At 41.5% G+C, this 27,013-nt stretch overlaps 1 protein-coding gene and 1 long non-coding RNA gene across 11 annotated transcripts in view; one reads left to right on the top strand and one right to left on the bottom strand.

Moving 5' to 3' along the window:
• The window catches only part of LOC146767044 (uncharacterized), a 258,666-nt gene extending 231,654 nt beyond the window's left edge, over nucleotides 1-27,012 (bottom strand). For 8 of the 9 annotated variants that reach the window (XR_014956293.1, XR_014956291.1, XR_014956288.1 and 5 more), the window contains exon 1: nucleotides 24,227-27,012. This is a non-coding gene — a long non-coding RNA (uncharacterized LOC146767044). The remainder of the gene's footprint in view (nucleotides 1-24,226) is intronic. The other variant, XR_014956289.1, reaches the window with a different exon arrangement.
• On the top strand, nucleotides 8,867-15,109 carry COMTD1 (catechol-O-methyltransferase domain containing 1). 2 transcript variants are annotated; one of them, XM_021532698.4, is made up of 7 exons: nucleotides 8,867-9,011; nucleotides 10,217-10,341; nucleotides 11,330-11,435; nucleotides 12,193-12,311; nucleotides 12,569-12,623; nucleotides 14,017-14,150; nucleotides 14,736-15,109. In XM_021532698.4, exons 1-7 carry the CDS (start codon nucleotides 8,930-8,932, stop codon nucleotides 14,886-14,888), a joined length of 774 nt encoding a protein of 257 aa, XP_021388373.4. In that variant the 5' UTR covers nucleotides 8,867-8,929; the 3' UTR covers nucleotides 14,889-15,109. The 2 variants fall into 2 exon arrangements, with proteins under 2 accessions (XP_021388373.4, XP_085439572.1); XM_085583446.1 differs by lacking the exon at nucleotides 8,867-9,011 and adding an exon at nucleotides 9,268-9,460.
• Nucleotide 27,013: the final 1 nt, after the last annotated feature.

The raw sequence follows: 27,013 nt of genomic DNA on the forward strand, positions 1-27,013 counted from the left end.
GATCTAGAAATGTTTTCCACCAAGGAAAGCAGAACTGAAGGATAACTTGCTGTAGTACTACAGTACCAAACACTGGAAAAGAGCAGCTTAGCCAGAGTTTGATGTACGTTAGTGAAAAAATTGAACAATACATGGCATCAGCCTGCAACACCAGCAAGCAGAATTCTTTGCCAGAGACTCCGGTGGACCCAATATGTGTATAGTCACGTATTAATGCCCAACAAAGCCCTTTACATTGTCCATATGAGGCCAAAGCCTCAAAGTCTCCAGGGAATCCCCAGGTACTCCTGAACTCTCACACTGCATCAGACTCTGTGTGGTGGCAAGTCCTTCAATGCCTGCACACCTTATAGCTTTCTCCATCAATTCTGTGAAGGAAAATCCACTTCCTAGTGAAAAAGTCCCTGCTCTGGTGGAAGATTCTCTGTCCATGGCTAGGGACTGGAACTAGATGATCTTTACAGTCCCTTCCAGCCCAAACCATTCTATGATCACTTTACTCAGAAGGTATAACTTCTTTCAAAGCATCTAGATTGTTCCTCTTTTTTCACTGACTTTACTTCATCAGTTTATTAAGAACACACCTGTTGTTACTTTTGTGCTTTAAGACAGGAAATAAGTCTGATCCAAATAACAGAGCCAAGCTTTAAAGCATGGTAAATATTTGGGTCTTCAAATTTATTTCAGCACCAGAAGACCCACCGCTTCCTCCAAGGATGTACCAATACAAATACCATGGAAAAGGTAGAGAACTGGGGAAGGGCAGTCAGCCTCATTTACTAGAATTGTTATAGGACATACAACACTTGGTCCACTGTGCCATTTGCCCTTTTTAAGGCTGAGCTGATTGCACAATAAACACCAAGTCCACATTTCATACCTTATTTTATGTATACAAAAACTCTGTGGGTGCATAAACATCAAAAAGCTAAACAATCCATGAGAGAGACTGCAACAAGGCTGGAGGAGTTACTAAGCCCCATTTGGCCACAGAAATTGTCTGCTGTGGAATGAGACAAACAACTTTGATTTTCTAAAAAGCATTTCATCAGGAAGGAGTATGGCACACAGTAATTACCCATGTTCTCCAAAGTGTTGAGACAGATGACCAGCTGCACACCTATCCTCCTCCTGGCCTAGCTCCCAAGTACTCTGGCATTTCCCCCTGCTGCCTACATGAATGTGACTGAAGACAAAGGCAAACTGCATTAAGGTTTCTGGCAGTTGGGTAGCACTTCATGTTTTAAGGACCACAGGCTAGGATTCAGTTACAACAGTAACTGTTTACAACATGCTACAAACACCCTGTTAGGAAACATAACAGCTCCAAACTGCTCTGTTCTATGAAATATGGCAGCAGAGCTTTGCCAGGGTACAACCATGTTAAGTATTCTGCACATCCTTGAAATCCAAATGTTCATGCCACCAAATCTGACTAACCTGTCACATACACTTCCTAGATAAGAAAATAAAGGTGGCTAAATTCATTTCTAAATTTCTGTTTGGGGGAGGGAGGAGGGATTACTTGTTTCTTTGGTTTGGGTTTTTTTTTTTTTTTTTTTATTTCAAATAAAACTAGTGTTTGCTGTTCTGCATCATTTGCTTCTGTCCTTATAAAACAGGACACGTGAAAATCCAGAGGCAAATAAAAGCAGCTTCTCTTCAGTGATATGATATGACCAGAACTTCAATATACCTTCTCCAAATTACCCGTTACCTCTGACGCCTCATTCAGAAAATCACTTCCTTCTTTTTAAGGAAAGAGCACTTACAATAATAAGGAGCTACTGCCCTTGTTACAGCTTTAATTTAGTCTAATTGCCCAATTACAGCTGCTCCCATTTTCACAGGAACTATATTATTTGAAGTACTCCTCTACCTAGCAGAGTCTTTACTGACATCGAGCAGGTACAATGTAATTTATTTCAGATAAAGATGAAGAGAAAAACAAAGTAAAGCTTTCAGGAAAGAGCACAGCACAACTGTGTTTCCCCTCTGTGGCAAATCTAACAACTTCAAGAACAAAATGGCACCAGAAACCATATTTAAAAAACACACAAGTATAGAGGGGAGAGGGAGAAAGAAAGATTTAAAAAAAAAAAAAAAAGTAGCAAAGGACTAGCAGTTTTACAGCTGTATTTGGAATAATACCCACAAAAGGAACGCAAGGTGAAAAGGACTATAGGAACGTGAGGTGCAAAGGGAAGACTGTGAAGTAAATTTCCCCCAGATATTTCTTCAAAAAGCATGGCAAATTCAGAAACAGATTCCACAGCAATTGTGCAATGCAACCCAAAAGAGCTAACTGTTGTACAGGGATATTTATGATGCTTTATACAGGGAGACTATTATCCCTTGGAATAGACTACAGAAGAATCATTTTGCTACTTCACAAGTCTAAAGCCCTAAAAATCTGTGTTACACTTAGGAGAGTAAAAGTGAAGTATGCAGAAGTGATCAAAAGAGAACAGGCTGGGTTTATAGCCTGCAGGGGAAAAAACTGATCATATATTCTTCCTATGACAAACAACTGAGAAAGTAATTGAGAGCCTAGCAGAAACCAATGTTGTTACCTCAGCATTATTGATTTTCAGCAGACATCTTAATCTAACACATGACAAAACTTTGGTCATTCCAGTAAGATATAGCTTTCAAGGAAAAATGATATTTATAAAGGTAGTTTATGGTTCAGTTAGAGATTCTTATGAAGTCAAGCTTAGGCTATAAAGGAATGGAAAGAAAGGACTTCTTAAAAACAAAATGGATAAAGTTTGATTAAAAGGTGAAAATATTATTTAAGTACACTAAAGCAGAAGGATCTTCTGATGTTCAAAACACTAAAAGAAGGTAGTAAAAACATAACTTTAAAATACTGTACTAAGAAAGCCTTATTCTTGTCAAAGGGAAGAATGGCCTTGAAGACTCACAGTTCACCTGTTAGGCATTCTTTAAAAAATTTTGTACAAAATTTACTAGAAATATTCCCACTGCTTATAGCAAAAGAAACTGGAGTTATTTCCATGTGCATATATAAAAAATGAAGCCATAACAAGATAAGAAGATAAAAGTCCACACAGTCCTTTGTTAACATTCAAACTCAAAGAAATACAACAGTAAAAAATAAAAGTTATTCATACATAGAGCAAAACTTCATAAAATTACAACAAACATCTTATAAATACATGTTGAGAGAAAAAAGTGAGAGCAGCTCACAATTACAAAGACTATATCTTCAAATAAAAAGAAAAAAAAAAGGCAGGAACATAAAGGGAGTATTACACACAACTAAAAAAAAAAAAAAAACCCTTCCTACCTTGCCTCTATTTCGTCCTAGAAGCAGCCTGCCCTTTACAATCTCAGATGCCATTCTCTGCACATCTCATTCTCCTGTTTCCTGGGGATATCTGAGCCATTCCCCCCACTATGACTTTTCAGCATGCATGGGGTAATGCACCACTCATGGAGTCTCAGGTGATGACACTAACTGGGCTCTCTCTTCAGCAAATATTTTCTACCTGCTAAGGTCAGTACTGCCTTCTTCCCAGCTGCATCATATTAGCAAAGCACAGCTGATTAACACAGATGGCCCCTTCTCGTTTTTTCCAACTGACAAATAGTCTACTAAGAATTCTTGCTTTTAAGTCCCAAAGATAACAGCCAAGCACAGTTTTTACATGCTTGTGACAAATTCTTACTTGTGAAATAAAATCTGACCTAGAGCTTGCTAGAAACCAGGCCTAGTGAGATGACCATTCATCATTCTTTAATATGCTTGGGGTAGGCTATCTAATAACAACCTAGTCCTGCACCTCTCCTGCCATCACGCTGCTGCTGTTGCTTTTGTGCACTCTAGGACAAATGCCCTGAAGGGAAGAGAAAAAGCACTCGCTTCCAAAAGTACCCTTTATTTTTGGTATCCATTTCATGGCTGGTATGAAACAAATCCAGCTTGCTGGGCTTTGACATAGATTTTTTCAGATGTCAAAAAAGAGAGGCAAAATACATAGGCATGGGAGAGCCTGGTTAATGAGGTGTCACAGCTATGGTTGATTTGTTCACTGCTTTTTTAATTTTATATGTGTATCACAGTGATAAGGAGCAACATTTCTCACATTTTGTTTATGCACTATACAATTTAAGATTTAAGTGGAGCAGCTTTTTGAGACTTACAGCAGGCTTTGTAAGTGAGGCAGAATGCTCCACTCAAGTTGTGTCTATTTAAATCAGATGGGGACCATTCGTAGGAGCAAATGAATGCTAAGCTTTATTCCTCAGTAATAAACAACCATTGTACCACTGTCCATGCACTTGTTCCAAGTGTGAGGCTGGACTGTAACCTGGAAGATCATTCAGAAAAGTCTGACACCTGTTTTGAGGAATTCAATGTGCCTCTGATCCATGTACTTCAACTCTCTTTGCCAGGACAACTGCTCCTATCACTCCATCTGTCAAGTTGAGCCACTGAACAAGCCATTTCACTGGGTCTACCCCAGTCAAGCTCAGTTTGAGTTTTACAGTCCTTGATACTTGTGGGATATTGTCACAGAAACCATTAATGTACTTTGCACTGGGAATTATGCTGCTTGGCAGGGGCTATCTCTCCTCACAATACCTACATGTCCAAAGCTCAACCTAGTCTTGTAATGAGATTGCAAAAAGCAGTCATATATATTCAAAATGTTGGCCTGTAAGCCAGTAAGGCCTGAAAATATTTACCAATATGTCAAAATGCTTCTAGCTGAAAACTGTTTCCAAACCATTCACTGTTTGCAAGTTTAATGGCTTAAGGCTTATGGGCTCATGAATCACCAGCTTTCTTAGCAGCAGCATTTGAAATGTTGATATCTTAGCCTTGAAATAGATGTGAAGGTACCACAGCCTTTACAAGCTGTTATCGAAAGACATACTTTAAAAGCTCCCACAAAAGACTGAATGCAATAGAAGTAGCTGAGCAGGATGAAAGTCACTGAACCAACTTAGTTAAAGTCATTGTTCATGTCTGTGTTCATTTCAGTGATTACCCTCCAGCTGGACAATGAATCATATTAAAGGAAGCTTTGCTACTTACAGTTCATGTGATAAAAGATCCAGATGACTTCAGAAGCAATAATGAGTATTTGGGAAACTATTAATCTTATTTCAAATTACTGAAGTCAACCAAAAAAATTGGAGAGCAATTTCATTCATCACAATCTTTTTTTTTTTTTTTTGTCAAGAAAAAAGTACCATTCTAAAAATTCCAAGATTTTCAGCTGAAAAGATGAATGAACATTTATGGAGGAAAAAATTGCTGTAACAGATATGTCTGGAATGAGTATCTCTAAGGTCAAGTAGGTTATGCTGGTAAATGGCATACCCTGTTTTACAGAACTGCAAAATTAAATGTTAAGCATCATACTAGAAAGATAACAGGGATGGAACAGACAAATACATGGGAAAACAAATTAGAAGAAATAAGAAATCTCAACTGTGAATAAAATAATAATTTCATACACAGTTTTCTAAAATATATCATCAAGTGATTTATCTAGGTCTTGCAAAGGGATATACACTGTGGACTTTAAATTATAAAATATACACATTTTTCATCTACAATGCCCATGACATATGAATGAACACCTAAATATTGTAAAAAAGTTATGTTTCAATTAAAAATATATATATTACAAAAACCTATTAAAATAGAATAAATAAATACAACTAAATGCTTATGGGTTTGCTTATTTGTGAATATCTTAAAAGGTAAAGAATTCATGGCTTGATGTCTTCTCTGAGTATCTGGCCCAATCTGTGCATGTATTCGTCCACAACGTCAGTGCAGACAACTTGCAAATATGCCTTGTCCCTCCTATCCTCTTAAACCAGATTAAAATCCCAGTCTGTATCAAACATTTATCTGAGGATGGCTAAGATCAGGTCAGCTGCAGCTCTACAAACTTTTTGCTCCATCAATATAGAAAAAAAATACTATTTTGCCTATCACTCAATGTATAACTCTTCATTATCAACCTTCTTTCTCTACTCAAGGCAAGCCATTTAGCATTTTGCAGTGGTGCCTCAATTACCAGGCACAACTGGTACATGTAAAAATAGTTGCAAATGAAAGGCAGAAACCCAGAAGTGGAATGACAGCCTTATCAGTAGGCTAACTCTCTGCCAGTCCCATTTCTACAATAAGTCTACACAGATGACACCAAGGCAGATGGTGTGCAACATTCTCACATAGAAAAACACTCCTGGAAGGAAGGTTCCAGGAGAGGAACAGACTATTGCATACATCAATTACCCAATGTCTGTAAAACCTTGAATAGACTATCAATATGAATAAAGTGAGGATTTGTACACCCTGAGGTCAGCCCCTATCCTGTCTGTCCTACTCCATATGTTTTACAAATGCAATCATGCTCTGGCTCCAGCCTGAATATGCTGCCAAAACCCTCCTACCCTTTCTAGAATGCAGTCCAAGAGAAAAGGTACTTGCAGGCATAGCAAATATGCCTACTGACTACAGCACTGGAAGCAATCCTGAACTCCCATGAAATCTGGGCAACTGGACTGACCTTACAGATTTAGGGAGCAGTGGGGTTTGTATTCAAGCCCATATTATACTCAGTTTTTAATCTCTAGGTAGTCTTCACCTTACTTAGCATAAGTACTAGGAGAAAACTACCAAAATGTTTTAAATGCTCAGGTAGTCACAGCACACTGCAAGCACATGTCTAATAAATCTGTTAATCGAAGTTTTCTCTTCCATATGTATCACAGAGTTAAGTAAACTGAAAATTAAAATGGCTCAAAGAAAAGCTGATGGTTCCATTCTATCCCGCTGGAAGATTATAACTCTTCGGACCTCCTCCTCATGAAAGTTTTTCATCATATCTTAGATATCTAAAAATTGACTTCCTTATCTAAAGGAAACAACCTGTTGTCCAGTACAATGATATAGTAAAACACCTGACACTGCCAGCAAAGGTAAGCTATTACTGATTTAACAGCTTGGGGGTGGGAGAAATTCCAGAAAAACATTCAAGTATATTAGCAATTCAGTCCACCAATTCTCTTGGAGCTTTCAGAAACTTGACGTCCCCAGAGATATCCAAATGGAGCATCCCTTCGAGTCGAGAAGTCAACACAACACTGGAAGCTTGCGCGCTTAGCGTGTTTCATTGAACAGAGTAACCCACAGTTCCTCTCTCCCTTGTGCTGCAGTTATAGAGAAGAATCACTAGATGGAGCCGCACCGTCACAAATCTGATTTATGGCCCCTGCAAGAATTGTTGCCTCCTACAGTTGTTTGGCCTAAAACTGACTCGTTGCAGCACATGCTGATAACTCATCTTCTGAAAGACGGAATGAAATGCTCTCATTTACAAACGCAAAATGTACACAGAGAAAGTGACGAGATACTGAATGAAAAAACAAACAAACAAAAAAAAAAACCACCAAGAAACCAACAACACTCACAGCTTTCAAAATCAAATCAATTTTAGAAGTGAACTGGAAGTTATTTTATCTGCCAAGACAGATCATATGTCTTACTTTGTTCTGCAAATCAGAAATCACAGCAGACTTCCTAGTGAGTGGCATGATCAGTTGCTGCAAAAGAAATACAAGAGCTCTTGGGGCAAGTCTTTGTAAATAAGCTCTAACACACTAAAAATGCAGTGATAGGCAAACACATTTCCCATCAATAACCCAGTGATATACTTAATCTCACACTTAAGATGTACTTTAAAATCATCTTTTTCTTCTAACTGCAGTGGCATTTGTTTTGCTAGCATAGAGAAATGGTTGAAATGTTTTCATCCAAACCTACCAACACACGATTCATCTGGCTTTCTGGAGATAGACTATGTGCCAAAAGAGAATTTTTACCTGCTTTCATCCTACATCTGTGGAGGCCAAGTTGCAACCCAGTCCATTCCTGTGTATTCCTAGTCTGTGTGCAATGGTACTAATTTTATTTCCCATAAAATGTCAAAATTGTAGATCCCCATATTTTGCTTGTGTTTTCCAAAACCTAGATATTACCAATACTTCACAAAATGAAAGCCAAATTCCCAGCCCATCTCCGAAAGGCACAGAAGTACAAAAAGGTTCAGGCTGACATAAAAAAGATTACACACAAGCACTTAAAAAAGATAACACAAACCAACTTACACAAGCACATAAAAAAGATTACACAAACCAACTCCTTCAGCAACAGATACAGTCGGGGAGGAGAACCCTCAACATGGCTGTAAAGCAGTGGCAAGGGCACTGCTCTACCTGACCTGGGAGGTACTGCAGAAGGGGACTAAAACAGCAGTGGAGGAAATCAGGCCCCATTCCCCCTCTCTTGGAGAATCCTCCTTGACTCTTTTCACCTGGAAATTCACAAGTCACGGGACTGAAATTCCAAAAATCTTACATACTTTTTGACGAGTAATTGCTCACACCTCAGCTGCAAAGAAACCTGTGTTCTAGGGGAAGGAGAGAGCTCACTTCCTGGACTAGTTGGAGTACCAAGCCTCTTATGAGCATATTGCTGAAATTGAAAACCTACTCCATAAGAGCCCATTACAAACTCACACAACACTTGGGTATGTTTTAAAACGAAGACTGCAGTGAAGCTGTACCAGAACCAACCTCTGAGGAGGTCGTGGCACAAATCCCGGGTGCCGTCTTTGTCACTTTATGCACCACAACTGTGTATGTCACCGAGACGAAGGCGCACACCTCCGGCGAGTGACGCCTCCCCAGCCGAGCCCAGTATCCAGCACGCCGGGAAGGGGGGCCCTCTGCGGCACCAGGGCGAAGCGAAGCGCCGCCGGGCCGCCACGCCGGGCAGCGCGGCCCCGCCCTGCCGGGGCGGCCGGAGCGCTCCGCACCGCCCCGCGCCGCCCCGCGCGTAACCGGGCGGCGCCGCTGCCCTGCTCCCGGCTCCGCAATGCCGCTTCTCAGCGTGCCCAAAGAAGTGGCCGTCGGGACGGCGATGCTGGGGGTCGCCTTTGCCACGGGCATGCTTGCAGGTAAGTAGCGCCCCCAGGCTCTGCAACGGGAACCGAGCGCCCGGCAGGTCCCTCCCAGGGCGGGCAGGAGTCCCGGGTGCAGCCCGGCGGCCGTCGGGGGAGCAGACACCTTGGGGCTGCCCTGCGGGCAGAGATTTATTTTGCTGAGCTGCTGCAGTAAATACAGTGCTGTTCTTAGAGCCGAGCCGCTCCCTGTAATCCAGGTACCGCAGTGTGGGGCAGGGCCAAGGTCCAGCGAAAGTCAGGACACGCTCCCTGCCCGGTCACCTGCCTGCGTTTGTTTGGGCATGCCGGAAGGGCCGGGGTGCGGTCCTGCGCACAGCTTTGTTCTGGTAGCAGTTTCGCTTTCATTCCCCGGGGGCACGGGAGGAACGAGGCCACGATCCACGAGGGGAGGGAGACGGGAATTGTGTTTGTAACGCGGGCACTTAGTTAATCTTTGATTTAAGGCAAGTTGTTGAAATAATCTACATCTCGGTATGGTCGTCTGTAAAATAGAACTATTAACAGAAAATAAACCCCTCGAAATAGAAGTGTTCTGTCGTAGCAAACAACTACCAGGAGATGTGAAACTGAATTTGTTGTTATTTCTTCAAAATTGTTAATCCATTTGGTAAAGAAACATTGGGCATGAAAGCTGCAGTCAGTTCTGTATTTGAGTAGACACGTACTAAAACTTCAGCTTTTGGCGCCTTCTTTGTCTGCATACTGGTTTCATGCTAAGCAAGGCATTTTACAATACCACATTTCCCCTGGCTGGAGGGCAGGACAGTGTCATGAGAAAAGCACAGGGCCTCAGAAGACACATCCCCTGATAGGCCTAAAACCTGGTAGCCTCTATTTATCTGCAAGAGAAGGACCAAATACTTCATTTATGTATTTCTCTTTAAACTTGCCCTTTGAGTTTTGATGGAGTTACTTTTCCTGTAAGATTATGGCAGTTTGTAACCCTCATGTTGGACACTGAACAACACAGTACTGAAGCCTTTCCCTTTCAGCCTTTGGAGGCCTGGACTGGACATCTTAGAGGCTAAAAAGGAGAAGGGGAAAAAAATTATAGTCCACCTGGTTATGTTGTGTTGTCCATTTTATGGCTGTTTTAGAGCAGAGAACTTTTTAACCTTTAGTAATACTTCAATGTTTACTTTATGTAAAACGTCAATAACTGAAAAGTATAAAAGTTCTTATTATTTATTTTTTGGTAGGTAAACTATACCCTTCTTTAGTTTTTGGGAGCCCGAGTGGTATGATCAGGAAAAACAATCCTCTCCGGCAATACATACTGGATCACTCTTTGCGGGAACATCCCATTCTAAAGAAGCTGCGGCTGGTCAGTATCACCCACACCTCGTCCTGAACTCCTGGGATCCTGGTCACATTTCCTTCCTCCGTCTTATTGGCATAACCCTCTAGAGGGGTTTATTTAACTGGAAATACCCAGACTTCTCTATGTTAAGGACTACCTGCATGACTATTCAATAGTATTGGCATACATTTAGACATGTCTTTCTATCCTCGGCTCACAAGGCCATGTGTTAGGGCTGCTCTTGATTTGGACTTGAACAATGACTTCTGTTCACTTTGGTTGGCATATAAGGAACCTGTAGCTCAGAGAAGTGATGTCTTCCATCAGGCTTCAGTGTCAGAGATGAGACGAGACATCCTGACTCAGGTTTGAGTCATTTCAGGTGAGATAAACTGTTCTTATATAAAAGAAATAAAATGCTGTCTGCTGGAACAGGTTGGTTGGAATGATCCCTAGCAGAAGAAAGGAAATAGGAAGATATACTTTCCCTTCAATTGTCATGGCACAGGCCTGCTTCTCCCATTGCCCATTCCTCGGTGCCAAGAGCCACCCTGGGATGGGCACAGCTTCTCCAGGTTTGCACTGTGTAGCCAGGACTATGTGATCTGATCTTTGGCAGACATGAACCTAGCAGTTCATTAAAACATTCTACACATCTTAAAGGAAGTGCATTTTTTTGTGCAAATTCACAGAAATAAAGGACTTACACAGTCAAAGTTTCTCTATGATTCTTTGTTAGTTACAAATATTGCTGTGTTTGCCACAGGCATGGTAATTTTGGAGCACATTACTGCTTTGAATAACCACTGTTTATGACACACATAACATCCTCCTTATTTGTAGTCAAATTCAAGCCAATTTCTGGCTCACAGGTGGAGCACAAAGCGATCTAAAATGAGAAGACAGAAGTGTGTTTTTCCTGGAGTTTTACTGGAATTTTTTTCTTTAGGATATTGGTTTGTTAGATTCGGTTTTTGTTTGATGAGATATGGCTTTTTTTTTCCTTTCCTAGCTCACTGCTGATCATCCCTCGGGCATAATGATGGTGTCCTGTGAGCAGGCTCAGCTTATGGCAAATTTGGTCAAACTCATTAAAGCCAAGAAAGTTATTGAAATAGGTAAGAGTGACACTTCATAGCAAAATAAAACTCTTGGCTATCATTCTCCAAATACAGACATGTTTAATGTAAAATATCCAGATACAGGAAGGCACTGCATACCTGTCAACAAACAGGTGGGCAAACTACACCATGAAAAGGAGTGTCTGATTTGCACTAGGTTGCCACTTTGTCTAACTGTGCATTCATTAGTTCTGGCATCAGCATGGATAGCTCATCAGTTCTGAGGCAATCTGAAAAACTGAGCTAAATACAACTCCTGAGTCTTCAACAGTTGCAGGAAAGGGTGTATTCTATCCTTCCTGTGACACTTTTGTGCTAGAAGATACTTTGCTGCACAAGCCCTGTATCAAATCCAATTTGCTTGACACACCTATTATTACCAGGATGTCCTGAAAGACAGACTGATGCTGAGCAGCCAGGTATGGCTTCCCACCATCTTCATGCTTGGCCTGGCTGTTCCAATTCCCTGGTATTTGCTGCTCATCCAGTCTCTCTGGGTTACACATTCAAGACCAGACTCTGGCTTGTCTGTCCATGAGACTTTTGGGAAAAGCTAACATGGAAGTTTACTAAAAGATTGATTAAAAAAAAAAATCTTCTTAAGCTACCATTACATTAAAATGGAAGGAAAATGAAAAATCCTTATTAACAAATTTCTATCCTTGATTCCTTTGGGGATTTTATTCCTAAAGAGAGCACTGTAGCCCTTTTTCCATAGTACAGTAAGTGTTGATATCTCTTATGATTTTTCTAGGTGTTTTCACAGGTTATAATGCCTTGAATATGGCACTTGTCCTGCCAGATAATGGCCGAGTTATTGCCTGTGATATAAATGAGGACTATGCCAAAATTGGAAAGCCACTGTGGAAGGAGGTAAGCAGCTTCTCCTGTACACAGTGGGGACAGCTACCTTTACATGTGGAGATTTTGTTATTTTAGACTTGTACATTCACGCAGAAATATTCTTACCATTAAAGGAGGCTGATAGAGTTCAGTTTGGGAAGAAAAATAAGTGGTGTTTGGAACCTAGAAATAATAGAACTATCTGAACCCCAGTCACTACCTGGGTACAGCCTACAAACAGGTTATTTCTTGACTACTTTAATCAACACTGTCCTTTTTCATCTTAGGCAGGAGTAGAGCATAAAATTGACCTAAGGATTAAGCCAGCAATTCAAACGCTTGGTAAGTAACCTGAAATAACAGATTGTTTCCCTTTCCGTAGAAATAGAAGAGGGATACATTAGTGATGAAATTTAAGACCGAATATGATCCCTTTTGCTAATAGGGAGGCAGCTTCTCTTATATTAAAAAGAAAAAATCTTTAGGAGTTCACAGTTTTCCTACCTACTAGTAGTGGGAAAGAAAATGCTTGTCCTATATTGTGGGCCATGCTGATCACACACCTGTCTTGTCCATCACTTGGCTAATTTATCAAGTACTATTGTCAGCTGCTTCTGGAAAGCTCATTAAACAGATTAATCAGACAAATTTCTCTTATCCGTTGTCCTTTCTAAGCAAGTATTCCTTTGTTAAGAGAAGAAAAGTTCCCTGACAGGGCTGAGGTGCAGAAAAAAAAATCAGAACCTAATATATGACTTCGGCTGAATTGTGTTCAGAGAAGTTTGAAATTAGGATGTGCCAAAAGCATGCAAGGCCATTAGTGAGGCAGTGACTTCTCTATTTCAAGGAAAGAGAAAATACGGGGCAAAGGAAATACTAATAAATGTTCTGAAAACACAAGACATTTTCTGGGATTGTTGGATGTAGACGGTTTCCAGCAAATGCGTTTGGTGGATCCACAGATCCATTGATAACCTTGTATTACTTTCAAGTTCATCCTTTCTAAAGAGGCAAATATAAGCATTTGGCTGGTATGCACACTCCTTGAAGTCTATAAAAGCAGTACTTTGTCCAGGCATTGCTTCAGACAAAAAGATCTGCTGACAGAAGCTAAGGGTGGGTTATAGGGGTGGCAGAGGACCTTGGGAGACAGAAATCACCTCCTCTGAAACTGGCAATTTGAAATTCTCAGTCAAGAAATCTGTTTAAGAGAACTTAAAACTGAATTCTACTTGCCTTGGCCCATAGAGGGACTACTTAGAGCAGTTTTTTGCTGTAAATATCTCTGACAGGGTTTGTCATGACCTGTGCCATGGCACTTGATCTGCAAGGAGAGATTAGCACTGAGAACCTGTTCATAAAGTGAGAAAAATTCTGATCCACTCAAGAAAAGAGTTCTCAGCTGAAAAAAAGCTAAAGGTGGAGAGTATGTCTGGTTTCAAAGTGCTTGAGTTGTTTTTGCTGTACCTTTCAGCAGTCCCAGCTGTATCCTTCAGGTTTGGAGCTACTCCACAAACTCCTAAGCATGCAGAATTCAGGAACTGCATGTTTTATGGCATACGTAATGCCTAGATTGGTTTCTGTGGGATAAGCTTTTCTAGTAATTACCTGTGGAGGAATAGACTGCCTGGTCAAGGCAGCAGAAAACATTTAATGAGAGCTTTGACACAAATGGATTACTTCCTCCTACACAGCACTAACCAGGGTATAACAACTCACTTTGTTGTTCATCTAGATGAACTGGTGGCCAATGGAGAAGCAGAAACCTTTGACTTTGCTTTCATTGATGCCGATAAAGAAAGCTACAATGAATACTATGAAAAATGTTTGCGCCTCATAAAGAAAGGGGGAATAATAGCTATTGATAATGTAAGTACTGCAGTTCTAATGGTAATGCACAGGCATTTACAAATAACACAAACAAAAAGAAAACTCAACATAAACTCTTTAAGTAAACTATATAAAACACTGATAGAAAACCGATTTTTTTTTTTTTGTTATTCATTACAGAGAATACTCTGGATTATTCTGGTTTGTCTTGTAGTGAATTTATACTATGCACAGTACTTAGACAAGATCAAAAGTAGCACTTGTAATCAGTAACTATTAGTAGGAGTTATCAATTAACTACTTTTCCAAGAAACAAAGGATATTAAACTTCTGGCACCTTTGGGGTTATGGTGGAAGCTATATAAGGGCTTTAAAAAACCTATATTTAAAGACATCCTTCTTAATTTTGGCTTCAAATCTACAGTAGAAGTACAATTACCAAGTTCTGTGAACTCTCAATCCCACTTACTTATGAGAGTTCCATGTCAGAGACGATTAGACATCTGAAATACAACAAATAATATAAATCTCTAAAAAATATACAGGAACTTTTCCAAAGCTTCCTTTGTGGTCCAAGGACCATATTGGAACAAAGGAGGTGCATCATATTTCTTTTTTCAATAGGTCTTCTGGAATGGAAAGGTGCTAAAACCAAGGAAGAATGACTTGGCAGCACAGAGTATCCACCGCCTCAACGAGAAGCTTCTCAGAGATGCACGTGTCAATATCAGCATGCTCCCAGTGGGGGATGGAGTCACATTAGCATTCAAGTTGTAACTCGAGGAAGCCCAGCAGATGGGAAATAGCAATCAAATCACCAGGAAAAATGCAGGTGGAACAGTATCAAGAATCTAATTTAAGCTATATCTCCACTGGATAGCATAGCCTGGGAAAGTAGACCTCAGAAGCAGCTAAGTAGAGAAGAGAGATTTATTACGAGATCTACAATGGTTTCTTACTTAATTGTAATAAAGGAAATAAACTTACGTGAAATTGCACTTGTAAGACAGTGGTTGAAAAAATCCCCCTCTATTTATTGTCCAAGCGACTCAATTAACAAAGTAATTTTCTGTCCGAGAAGACCCTCTTGAGCAGCGGAATAATCAGTCGGTACCATCAAAAGGAAAAGAAGTGCAGTTTACTAATGTTTGTAGCCATAATAGAAAAATGGATTTTTAATGAAATTACATCAAGGAGATTGCTAGCCTTCTCAGACTAAAAATACTGGTTTTCCTTGTCTTTGAAGGGTACTACAGAGCCAGCCTCAAAAAGACATCATCTGAAAAAAAAAGTTCCTTTTAAAAACTTGCCAAAGGACAAACCATATTCACAAACCTTTGTGCACAAGGACTGGGTTTCTTTAACCTAGGTAACAATGCAGGTAGATTTTTTTTAAGTCAGAATGAGGAAAAGCGAATGGGCAAGAAATAAACCAAAACAATTCTCCCTCTTTCCTGTGTCACTCCCCCTTTCCCCCTCAAAGAAGCAACTTGGTAGATGCGCGTTTCCTAGAAAGTTGCAAGCACAGAGTTTTGGTGGTAAGCTTGTGGAAGGATTATGATTCTATGAGGATGCAATACATATGTGAACTGGCTATTCAAAATGTTACTGCAAAGATTCCCTTCCCTAGGCAGTATGGAACAAAATTTCAGCCTGCAGTTCTTTATTACAGATAAAAATTTATTAAATAAGGAACTGAAAGTCGAGTTTTACAGGTAAAAGCTTCACTGGTAACTGTTTTGGGGGACTGATAACACTGGGTATCATATGTATAGAGGAAAGAGATCTTCAGTTTTGTTGACATCCTGAAGGGAAGCTGTATCAGAACAAAGAGAATACTTCATCCATTTGCTTAAACAATGCACTTGAATGACTCAAGGCACTGGGGGACAAAGATTTCAAGTCTCAGAATGTTTAAAACTGTCTACTTTGCTCATATTTTTGAAATTTCAGGTGGGTGGCTTGGGTTCTAGCAAGGTGCAAAAGTTCAGAGCATGGCTCTTGCCCATCTTAGACACTTGCCATAGCATACTGTGGTGGAGAGAATGAAGCCTCATGGCTTCAGAGTAAGGTTATGACTGAAGAGATCTCAATTCTATTTCTGTCACTTATAGTTAAAACCCTGATTCAGCAAAGCATATCAGGATCTGCTTAAGTACTTTACTGAATTGAGGACTGACTGCAAAATCCATGTCTGGGAGAAGGCCAGGACAAGGTGTGTGTTTCCCGTAAATGAGAATCTAAATAGGGCATGAAGTTTGCCCAGTTTCTTTTTCTCAGTACAGATTTACCCTCAGAACTTCAAACCTCTGCACTCCTCAAATTTCTTCTATGCATAAAAAAAATAACAGCTTACTAAATTCTTAGTGGCTATAACAGCTCTCAGATGGATTGGCTAAAGGAGTGCACAGGATCATTACACATTCGCATACAGAGCTTCTGGCCATGTTCTACTTTACAGTTTTATTTTGTCAGTAGATAAAAAAGAATCCTAAGGGTTAAAAACACAAAATGGGACACTTTAACAGCAAGGGCATCTTCTCAAATTTTCCTGCCTTCAGAGGCTAGAGGTTGATAAACATGAGCAAGCTAGAAGCTGTTAAGAATACATATCCTGCCCTAAAAGTACCATGATGGCCTTTCCCAGACATGGAGAAGTCATCAATCACAGACTCTGTAACTGTTTCATTACTATTTTCCAGGTTGCAAGAACCTCTCAGTGAAGCTGAGCCAAAACCAGGCAAGCATCATGAGTATTTTTGCAAGAAACTAGAGTTAAGCAACATTCAAAACCAGATACAAGCACTCATAGTTGAATAATTAAAAAATAACTGTTCTTTCTGTGGTGGGAACTAGCAAAGTCCCCATTACCTATGCTAGAGGAAGACCTATCAAGTGCCTGAGGCTAAAGCCATGTGCAACAGCCAGCTATCATTTTGCTTCTGCTTTGGGCTCTATTCCATTTTAAATATGCAGATCATAATGTGAGTATTTCATCAAACCTGTCTCCATCCTGATCACCTAATTACCATTAGAAAGAATAGCAATGTGTCCCTAAACTATAGATTGATGAGCTATCTGTAAGCAGAAACAAAGAGCAGAAGGAAGCTTAATTGAATCAAATATTTAGAATACATTATCTTATAGTTACTCAGAAACTGGCCTTCTCTTCAGGCTTCTGTCCTGCACATCTGGAATTCATCACTGTTAACTGCATTTGATCCTTCAACCTTACTATGAAATGACTGCTGGTAATATATAATCATGGTTTAATTCAAGTGGTGAATCAGCTGTGGGGAATTTGTGGGGCAGTGGGAATTTAGACTTCCATTAGGTGATGAGAATGGGCCACCCAATAATGCAATGCCAAGTCTTTGTCTCTCTCTAATGGAGACACACATATGGAAGCTGGTGGGTCTGCTCACCCCTGTTGGGTAGTACACCTGCCTGAGCTACTGCTTGCACTGTAGAGGCTCAGGATTTTCTGCCTCTGGAGAGGAGCTGACCAGGAGCACAGCTGTTGCCCAAACCCTCCTAGCAACACCAACATCTCTTCTGCTTGAAACAGAGGATCCCAGAGGGGCCAACATCAGTGACAAACGTACACTGGGACTTGCTCAGAAGCAAATGGGGCTGAAGGATGGGTCATTAAACAGAAAAGAATGACAACAACAATGAAAAAAAGAATTCCCTCTAGTGTGGTAACTCCCAGAAGCCACCATGAGAGTTAAAGCATGTAATCCTAGCTGCTGGTTAGGTATCTGAGTCCCTGCTCCAAAGATACCACATTCAAAATGGTATGGCATGATACGATACTTAAGTGGGTGACAGGGAAGGGAGCTAAGACTTTCTTAAGAGTAGGATTTGCATCTCTGCTACATAATTAGATGAACAGGACTGAGACTGAATGCTCAGAAATCTAAGAGAAAAGGCTGCCTCAGAAAAACCAGCTCATTGTCCAAGGGTAGAGACAAGGCTCAAGGCTCAGTTCTGCATTTTCAATGCTGCAGCTTTTAATCCTGCTGGGACATTGGGGAACAAAGCAGGGAGTATCCTCAGTCTCTCATGTTACTAAAGAAAGTAATGGCCTAAAGAAAAACTGGGCTACTTAATGTAACATAACTTTCAGGCATTTATTGAACCTCTGACAACACTGTCAGTCCTTCTTTTAACAAACTCAAGTGTTTTTAATCTATTTTAATTCAGTCATATTGCACACAGACAGCACATTGTGTGAATTGCTGCTTATAGAAGACAACTAGCAAACTTGTGATAAAGCCCTTAGGAAACAGAAAAAGAACATGAAAATAAACTTCGTCCCAACTCCTTCCTTTGAGGCATGAGCAGTTCCCAGAAACCTTTGCAGCTCAGGTCTGAGGGATATGCTGTTATCTCAAGCACTGCAATCTTGATGCTGGAGTGGCAAGAGCAGCAAGTGCCATAACTGGCTTGTTTTTGATGATGTAGTAGCAGAGAGTTTGCTGCATCCCTGCTTATGCTCTGTTTATCACTTGAAGAAATCAATCCTAAATGGTCACAATGGGAGTAAAAAATCTAAGAGATCAGTACTGTTTTAAGAGATTTTTTTCCTTGTGTGCTGGGTTGGGCTGGAGGAGAGTTCATTTTTTTCACAGCAGCTATGTTTTGGGTTTGTGCTGGAAACAGTGTTGATGTTCCCCTCACTCCACTGCATCAAGGATGCATGAAAAATTGGGAGGAAGGAGAACCAGGCCAGCTGACCCAAACTGACCAACGGGATACCACATGGTATCATGCTCAGCACATTAAATGGGGGGAAGAAGGAGGAAAGGCAGACATTCAGAGTGATGGTGTTTGTTTTCCCAAGTTCTGTGATGGAGTCCTGCTTTCCTAGGGATGGCTTTCCTGCCTGCAGGTGGGAAGTAGTAAATGAATTCCGTAATTTTACAGCTTCTGCTTTGTTTTTTAAACTGTCTTTATCTCAGCTTACAAGTTTTCTCACTTACACCCTTCCAATTCTCTCCCCTATTGCACCAGGGGTAGTGAGGGAGCAGCTGTGTGGGGCTTAGTTGCTAACTGGGGTTAAACCACAACACCCAGCTAACTGAGATTAATACAGCTTGGTTTTATCCATCCCATCTACTCAAAGTGCACAGGTCTCCTCCATCATGACACCACATGTACACCACCTTGAGGAAGGTGACCATGCTGAGTGGCTCCATCCCATCTTCCAAAGAACAGCCAGATCAACACAGCAGAATAACCTAAAGCACCCCATGCACAAATGATCTGGGCCCATTTCTGCATGGTTTGCAGCACATTTGATTTTAATGCTTGTTCCATTTTAATGGGAGAGGCAGCACTGTCATGGCATTCCCAGAATGAAAATGTGGAAATCACAAATACAAGAAGCGTCTTCCAGGAAGGGATTGCTGATGACATCCCAAACAAGCATGAATGAGAGAATGACAAAACTGATTTTTCCCTCTGTGCACACCTAAAAGCTGCAAATTAGCATTTTCTGCCCCAGTGAACACTGAAGTTTCTTCAGAGAAGCTTAAAGAAATTCTTTTGTTTCCTAACTCATCACTTGCTCTGCTCTCTAGTCTGCTAAGCCTTTTCCTAGGGCTATGGCATTTCTCTGCTGCTGCATATTGTGCCAGTGATCTGCACTAGATGAAAAGGCTCTGCACAAGTATAAAGCATTACCTCTGCATCATTCTAATCACACAAAATTGGCCTCATGCATTTGCAGCTACTCGTGGTTTCTAAGTCACCTGTTTTATAATAATTTCTAAAGCAATGTTTTGAAAAAGGAAATGAACAAACATAAAACCTGCAAAAAGGGGAAATTAATGTGGGATTTTAGACAAGTTATTTATCTTCCTTTTTGGCTTACTGCAATACTGTAGGGATAAGCACATAACTAGCTGCTTTAATATTTACTCTGATTATAAGAAAAATAAACACTGATGATAAGTCACTGCTTTCCAGGATTAGATTTCATATTTTAGAGACTGCTTTAAATTAATGCAGAAGCAAACATTATCTTCTTATTCATATATTTCCCTAATGAGTTCCAAGCAAATTGTGCCTACTTATATTTTATGATTTTTAATAATTAAAACATTTTATGGAGGCAACTAAAATTCTCCCCAGAGTTAGCAGAAAGATTATTGATTGAACAGATCTCAGGCTACAAGGAAAAAAATATTATTTAGTTTAAAGGCTCATGATTTTATTCCTATTCACCTACTAAAAAATCAAGAGACTGTGCATTTTTCCAGCAACCTTTTGAGTTATGCTGGGGTAGGAACTTGCGTTATGTTGGTGAGATGAAAGTAGTAACTTTTTGACATCATGAAATTAGATTTCAGAAGATAGTTAATGAGAAAGTATTATTGCTGCTGTCATAAGTAAATGCAATACCTAAATACTGCACACCCACAAAACACCACAGCATTCATTATCCCAGAAAAAGCCTTTCTGTACATTCACAACACCAAGAATTTTAATCAAACCCACAAATACAAAACATCAACAGAAGAAATCCACTCTCAGAGAGGGCTGGTTCACAGGATACCCAGGCTGTCATGTCACGAGGCATGGCCAAAGTCCATAGGGGTATGGCCCAGATGTCACTGTCCTGTAGTACAACACCCAGCAACAGAAAAGGGGGATTCTTCCAGCATGAGAAGAAAAACAAACAAGCCACAACAACAAAAAAAAGAACCAAATCTAAAAGAGACAAATGCATTTTAAAACAGGTGCAAAGAAAACCTTCACAAGTAGGGAAATGCATGCCTGCAAATTCAAATAGAAATTACAGCTGCAGGTAAAATTTAAGCTTATTTTAAGGAACCTCATGCTTGTTCATTATGTTACCTTGTATCTTTTGTTGTGTGGGGTTTTAGGAAGCAAACATTAGGAGTTTACATTTAAAAGTAAGCAAAGCATGTAGCTCCTTAGACTCGTAAAAATAAACCAAAACCAACAAAACAAGAAGGCAACCAACCAACCAGAAAAGACCCAAACCACCTACAATACTTAGCTTGAAAATGCTGATTTTGAGCATTATTTTTACCCTGCATTCCATGTCCGACCCTTTTTCTTGCAACAGAGAAATTCACACAGGCTGTGGCTCACAGCTCTCAGTGTTTACTTTAGAAGGTATGTATTTTTCCACCTGCTTGCCAGAAGTCAATGCTGCTGATATCTGCTACAGATCAAAACCTGGAGAGCCAATGAGCAGAACTGGAAAGCTTTGTCAGACAGCAATGGACACCTTTGGATTCAAGCAGGGCTGTAAAGACTACATGGGGTCAGGGAGGGAGGGGGCAATGAGATCTCTCTGCTGCTCTATGTGGAGGGATGCATATTTGTCTCCACAAACAGAGGTGAGAAAGGGTCCCTCAGGTGCCTTCACCAGCTTCCACCCAGCTACCAGTGTCTCCTCAGCTTCCTGAGCACATCAACAGTGTTTTGGCACGTCATTTCCAGTGTCACCTTCAACATCCTCCATCCATCTAAATGTCAGCTGCGTAAAATGCTCTCCCAAGACACTTAATCCATCTTTTCTATGTAGTGTAATTAGTGGGGTCATTCCAAAGCAGAAAGCCACAGTTAACTGTTCAACTACTATGCCATCATGCATTATATCAGAGATTAACACAACCAGAAAGAAAAAGCAGAGCCCTCCATGGTTTCCTTTAAGCAGCGGAGCTAGATTATGTTCCAGTGAGCCTCAAAGACATCCCCAGTGAAGAGGAGCATTAATTCACTATCAAAGTACAATTACAAAACAACACACACTAGGTCAAACTCCTGACAAAATTATTCCTGTGCAAAAATCTGGAGTTTCTCCATAGATGTTTAGACCCAGCTTCTATATCACCACCTCTGGGTCTTCCCACAGCTTTTGTGGATTTTAGGCACAGTCATTTCTTGGGAGCTATTCCCACCAACAGGCAGGAAGCAGTCCCTCTCCTCAGGTCTGGAGGACCATCAAGACCTTATAGGGTGTCCTGCAGAACATCTGTGCCACAGTACCAAAGCTGAGCTCCCTTGGCCCCTGTCAAGGACTGCTGCATGGGATCAGACCATCCTCACAGTTCTGAGACTGATCCAAGATACTACTGAAGACTAACTCAAAGGAGGCAAAAGCACAGACACATTTAATCAACACCCACAGACCCAGCATACAAATTCCTTTGTGTCATTACAGAAGGTGTCTCAGGTACCATCAAGCCCATCTCACGCCCCTCTCTCATGCAGCTTTGGTTACTTTGATGGCTGCTACCAAATTTCCCTTTCTTGATTTCAGTGTTGTCAGTCACCATATATTGAGTCACCCTTTAACTTAAGTTTAAGTGTATATTTAAACTTCCAGACACAGACTATGGTAAACTCTTAATTAATACTTTAGACATGCAGATAGGCACTGTCTGCCTGATGACCTTAGGAACCATTTATGGTCATCTCTACATAAACTACACTAAAGTTACCTGATTAAGGCTGCAAAGCTAAGTACTGACTATGTTGCAAAAGACTAATCAAACTTGCACAAGCAATCAATTTTGAAAGCCCCTACTACATGCAAGCATTATAATATAGATTTTAATTTTATGATCAAACATATTATTCAACCTTTGATGTGGTCCTTCCTGACCTTATTGGGTTTCATATTACTTTATTTGCCTTCAGACTAATAAACTGAGAACCTATAAACAGGAAAATAGTTGGCTTTTGGCAGTCTGTGCCAGTGAAAGATTCCTAGATCTCAGAAGGGCCAAGCAGCTTTGTGCTGTGGTCACAATTCACTAGCAAAAGAAGTAGACATAATCAGGGAATCACCAGCAAAAGTTACATCAGCCTTTTCTGTGTTTAAGTACCTTAAATTTCTGCTTTGTGTTTATCTTATTTCATAAAAGAAAACTGGAATATGACAGCTACAGCAACACAGTCATTTCAGCTAACTCCCTGTACTTTTTTTCTCCAAAGGAATTAAAGGCTGTAAGTAAAAGGAAAGAAAAACTGAGGAGAAGTAACAGCAGGTTTTCCCCAGTTATCCTGTAAAATATTAAACTTAGAGCCTTTCTTCTGGAAAGTACACATTTTGAAAGCTTTTCTGCTCCTCAGCTGTTCTCACCCTTGCTGCTATGCAGGCCAAGGAGTTTGTGCCTGTAACTGTGCCCTCAGGTTAGGGCAGGCAGCTCAGCTCACGGGCCAAGGCAAGCCTGTACCCATTCCACCCAAGGACAGCACAGCCACACTCTGCAGCCTGGCCACCAGGTACCCCAGCTCCACCAGACCAGGCACATGTGACACGCCATGTTTTTAATTCAGGAAATCCCAGACAGAAACAAAAGGGCAATCTCATTTCATCAACAAGAAGCATCGTCAGCTTAACACAAAAGGTTTGTAAGGCAGTGGGTTCATGCTTTCTATGAGCCCTGCTCTCTGCTCACCAGTGGCTTTGCCAAACCCAGAGAGGAGCCAAGGACAACCACCTCACATGCACCCCTCTGGCACTGGGGTGTGCCATGAGTTAGGAGGAGCTGTGCCCAGGAGAAGCTGCTACTAATGACTGTGCTGGGACTCTGTGTACATCTCTGCTACAGCTGCCCACATAGAAAAGGAAATGTTAGGAAGTAGGACTCCAAGACAGATTGTTTTGAAAGAGAGAAGGTGTTTTAGTTAGGTTGTGCTGTCTTGGCAGAGGGTCTATCAAAACTGCTACATCAGTGCTCACCCATGAGCTCACCTTTTCATGGGCATGATAAAGCTAAACCAGGGGAGCTTCAAGCTATTTAAGTTAACTGCAAACAATTTCAACACAAGCTCACATACATTTTAATCAGAAAGGACCTGTGCTACATTAAAACACACCTGAAAGCCTACCAGTCTTGCACCAGGACTGAATGCTGTAGCAGATTTCCTAAGGTACTTTAAAAGAGTAATACAAAAGTAAAATATTTTCTCAAACACAGTGGAAGATCAGCCTTCTAAGACTGCAATATTAGTCTCCATCCACAGTAAAATACAGCACCATGAAGAACTATTTGTGAATTGCAGTTCTCTTAAAAACATTTCATAAAACATTGATTCCTGAAACACAGACACACACTCACACTTACCTAGTGCCATCTTTCTCAGGGCAAATTCTGCTGCTGACAGCATAGAAGGCCACCACCTCTGCTTGCCACATCCAGGGAATATCTGTCAAAGCTGGTTCTGTTCAGCCCAACAAATGAACCTCCCAACTATAACAGCAAGAGCTGCTACACACTCCATCACAATGGGCAGGCTTCTATCAGGGCTAAGGGACACACAGTGTGTGGATGCCAGCCTGGTCAGGGAGAGAGAAACAGCAATCGTTTCTCACAGTACCTTGTGAGAATTTTTAGGGAGTTAGAGGAATGCAATAACTTGTTAGTCTAAACAATCTGCAGGTGGTGTTTTTCCACCTTGCTTTTCTGTTCAAGGATACTGTATAAGATGTTTTTATTAAATAACCAATCAAATAGAATGTATCATATTGATCTATTTAAGCCAAAGTTTCCTTTCCATAAAGGCCTTCTTTTCTTCCTTTTTACACTGTGTCCTTGTCTGTTTTTGTGTCATTCTTGTGGTGCAAGGGTGACAACAGTGTACCCCATCACCAAGAGAAAGCAAAAATACTCCCTTATCCTGCTCCCCAAAGCACATGCTGGCAATTAGAGAAATGAAATTAGCTGTCAATTTGGCCTGGGCCCAGGCTCAGCCCCAGGGCAGCTGGCAATACACCCATTTCTCTGACTCCCCAGGAGCTGAGGGGTTCAACACGACTGGCAGAGAGGTGTTTGCATGCTCTGCTTGGAAAGCAAACAAAGCCCCAAAGACCAGCAAGGATCCCCAAAGAGGACAAGGTGAGGCAGCAGCCAGGAAGAGGCCATGGGAAGTCTGAGGCAGCAGTTGACTACCCAGCATCATGGATGCACTAGTCTTGCGGTTTTGTCCAGGAAAGACAAATTTTGTGCGTTCATGAACAGAACAGCCCAAACAAAAGTTGAGTCTGCTCCCCATCCTCAACTGAAATATTCTGCACAGCAGTTTTCTGACAGTACCCCTCTGTGTGAAGGGGATGGTGCTACTGTCACTCCTCACAGCAGCACTAACCACTTCTGCCCCATGGCACCAGCAACTCAAACAGTAAATTCTGATGCTCCACCACAACATCACCAAATCAATTAAATTGGAAAAGACATCTGAGATCATTGAGTCCAACCCGTGACCAAACACCCCTGTGTCAAGACCACAGCACTGAGTGCCATGTCCAGTCTTTTCTTAAACATCTCCTAGGACAGACCCTCCCTGGGCAATCCATTCCAAAATTTAGTCACCTTTTCTGTGAAGAAATTTCTCCTAATATCTAAGCTAAACCTCCCCTCGTGCAACTTGAGGCTATGTTCTCTCATCCTCTCACCAGCTGCCTTGGAGAAGAGGCTGACCCCAGCCTGGCTACACCCTCCTTTCAGGTAGTTGTAGATAGTGATAAGGTCACCTCTGAGCCTCTTTTTCTCCAGGCTAAACAGCCCCAGCTCCCTCAGCTGCTCCTCACAGGACTTACTCTGTAGACCCTTCAGCAGCTCTGCTGCCCTTCTCTGGAAATGCTTCAGCACCTCAATGTTCTTCCTGAACTGAGGGGTCCAGAACAGGTCACAGTGCTCAAGGTTTGGCATCACAAGTGCCCAAAGGTGTGACAGCTGCTGTCTGGCCACAGAGACCAACAGGCACAACTTTCTCAAGCATTGTCCTGGAGAAGGCTGTGAGAAGATCAGAGAAAAGAATGATAAACAATTCTTATCTTCACTTGCGACACCTGTTGTTGTGAACATGTGGTATGTGTTACAGAGACTTGTTTACCAAAGGGTGATTTCTTAATTGGCCAATGGTGATGGTGTTTTGGATTCAAGGACCAATTAGGTAAACCTGTTTGTGACTGTCTGTAAGGGCAATGAGTTTATTAGTTAGTATAGTGTAGTATAATAAAGTGATTGATCAGCCTTCTGGAATCATGGAGTCAATGCTAATTATTACCTGGGTGGGGATGTCATGCTACGACACAAAGGGACAATCACATCCCTAATTCTGCTGATCACATAATTTCTTATACAAGCCAGGGTGCCAATGGCATTCCTGGCCACATGGGCACACTGCTGGCCACATCCACATGGGACAGGCCCTTAGCAGACTTTCTGGGCCTTCTTCCCTGTTCCCATGCTCCAGTGATTTGATTGACACTTGAATTACAAAAAATTTCAATTAAGTAAATTGCAATTAATAAATTACCATTAATTGTGATGGGGGAAGAGATGGTGAGCAAGCCACACTGTAGCAGTGGGAGGTCCCTGGGCTGCAGCCATGAGCCCGCACTTCTCACATGTCCTGTGGCCACCACACTGCTTGATGCCACCAGACATGCAAATATCACCAGTTTTGAATCCTTCCCCTTTGCCTGCTGGGTTTTGGCAGCTGGTGTGCCCTATCCTCCTCCCAGCAAGTGTTCCTTATAGCCAAGGGTGGCCAGAACATCTCTTTGGAAATCAAGGTATCTCAAGCCATCTGGGGATTTCTTCTAGAAACGTACAGTCACGTCAGGAGCTGAGCAGCAGTCGGGAAGACAACTTGTTGCGTTAATTGATTCCGTTTAGCCGGGAGCGGAGGCTCCCAGGAGCCAGCAGCCGCGGGCCATGGGAACAGCGCCGGCTGCTGCCCCACAGCCGACGGGCGCTGCCCCGGTCTCGGTCGCAGGGATAGAGCACCCCGAGTGCTAATTCCTCCTCTAATCCCATTTCTTTGTCTCAGCATGAGCTCGGGCTCGCCGCCACCATCCCTTCCCGCCGCCTCGCTCGGCCGGTGCCCGGGGCCGGTGCCCGGGGCCG

The sequence above is a fragment of the Lonchura striata genome, chromosome 6 (assembly GCF_050655825.1).
Source record: "Lonchura striata isolate lonStrDom1 chromosome 6, ASM5065582v1, whole genome shotgun sequence".
NCBI lineage: Eukaryota > Metazoa > Chordata > Aves > Passeriformes > Estrildidae > Lonchura > Lonchura striata.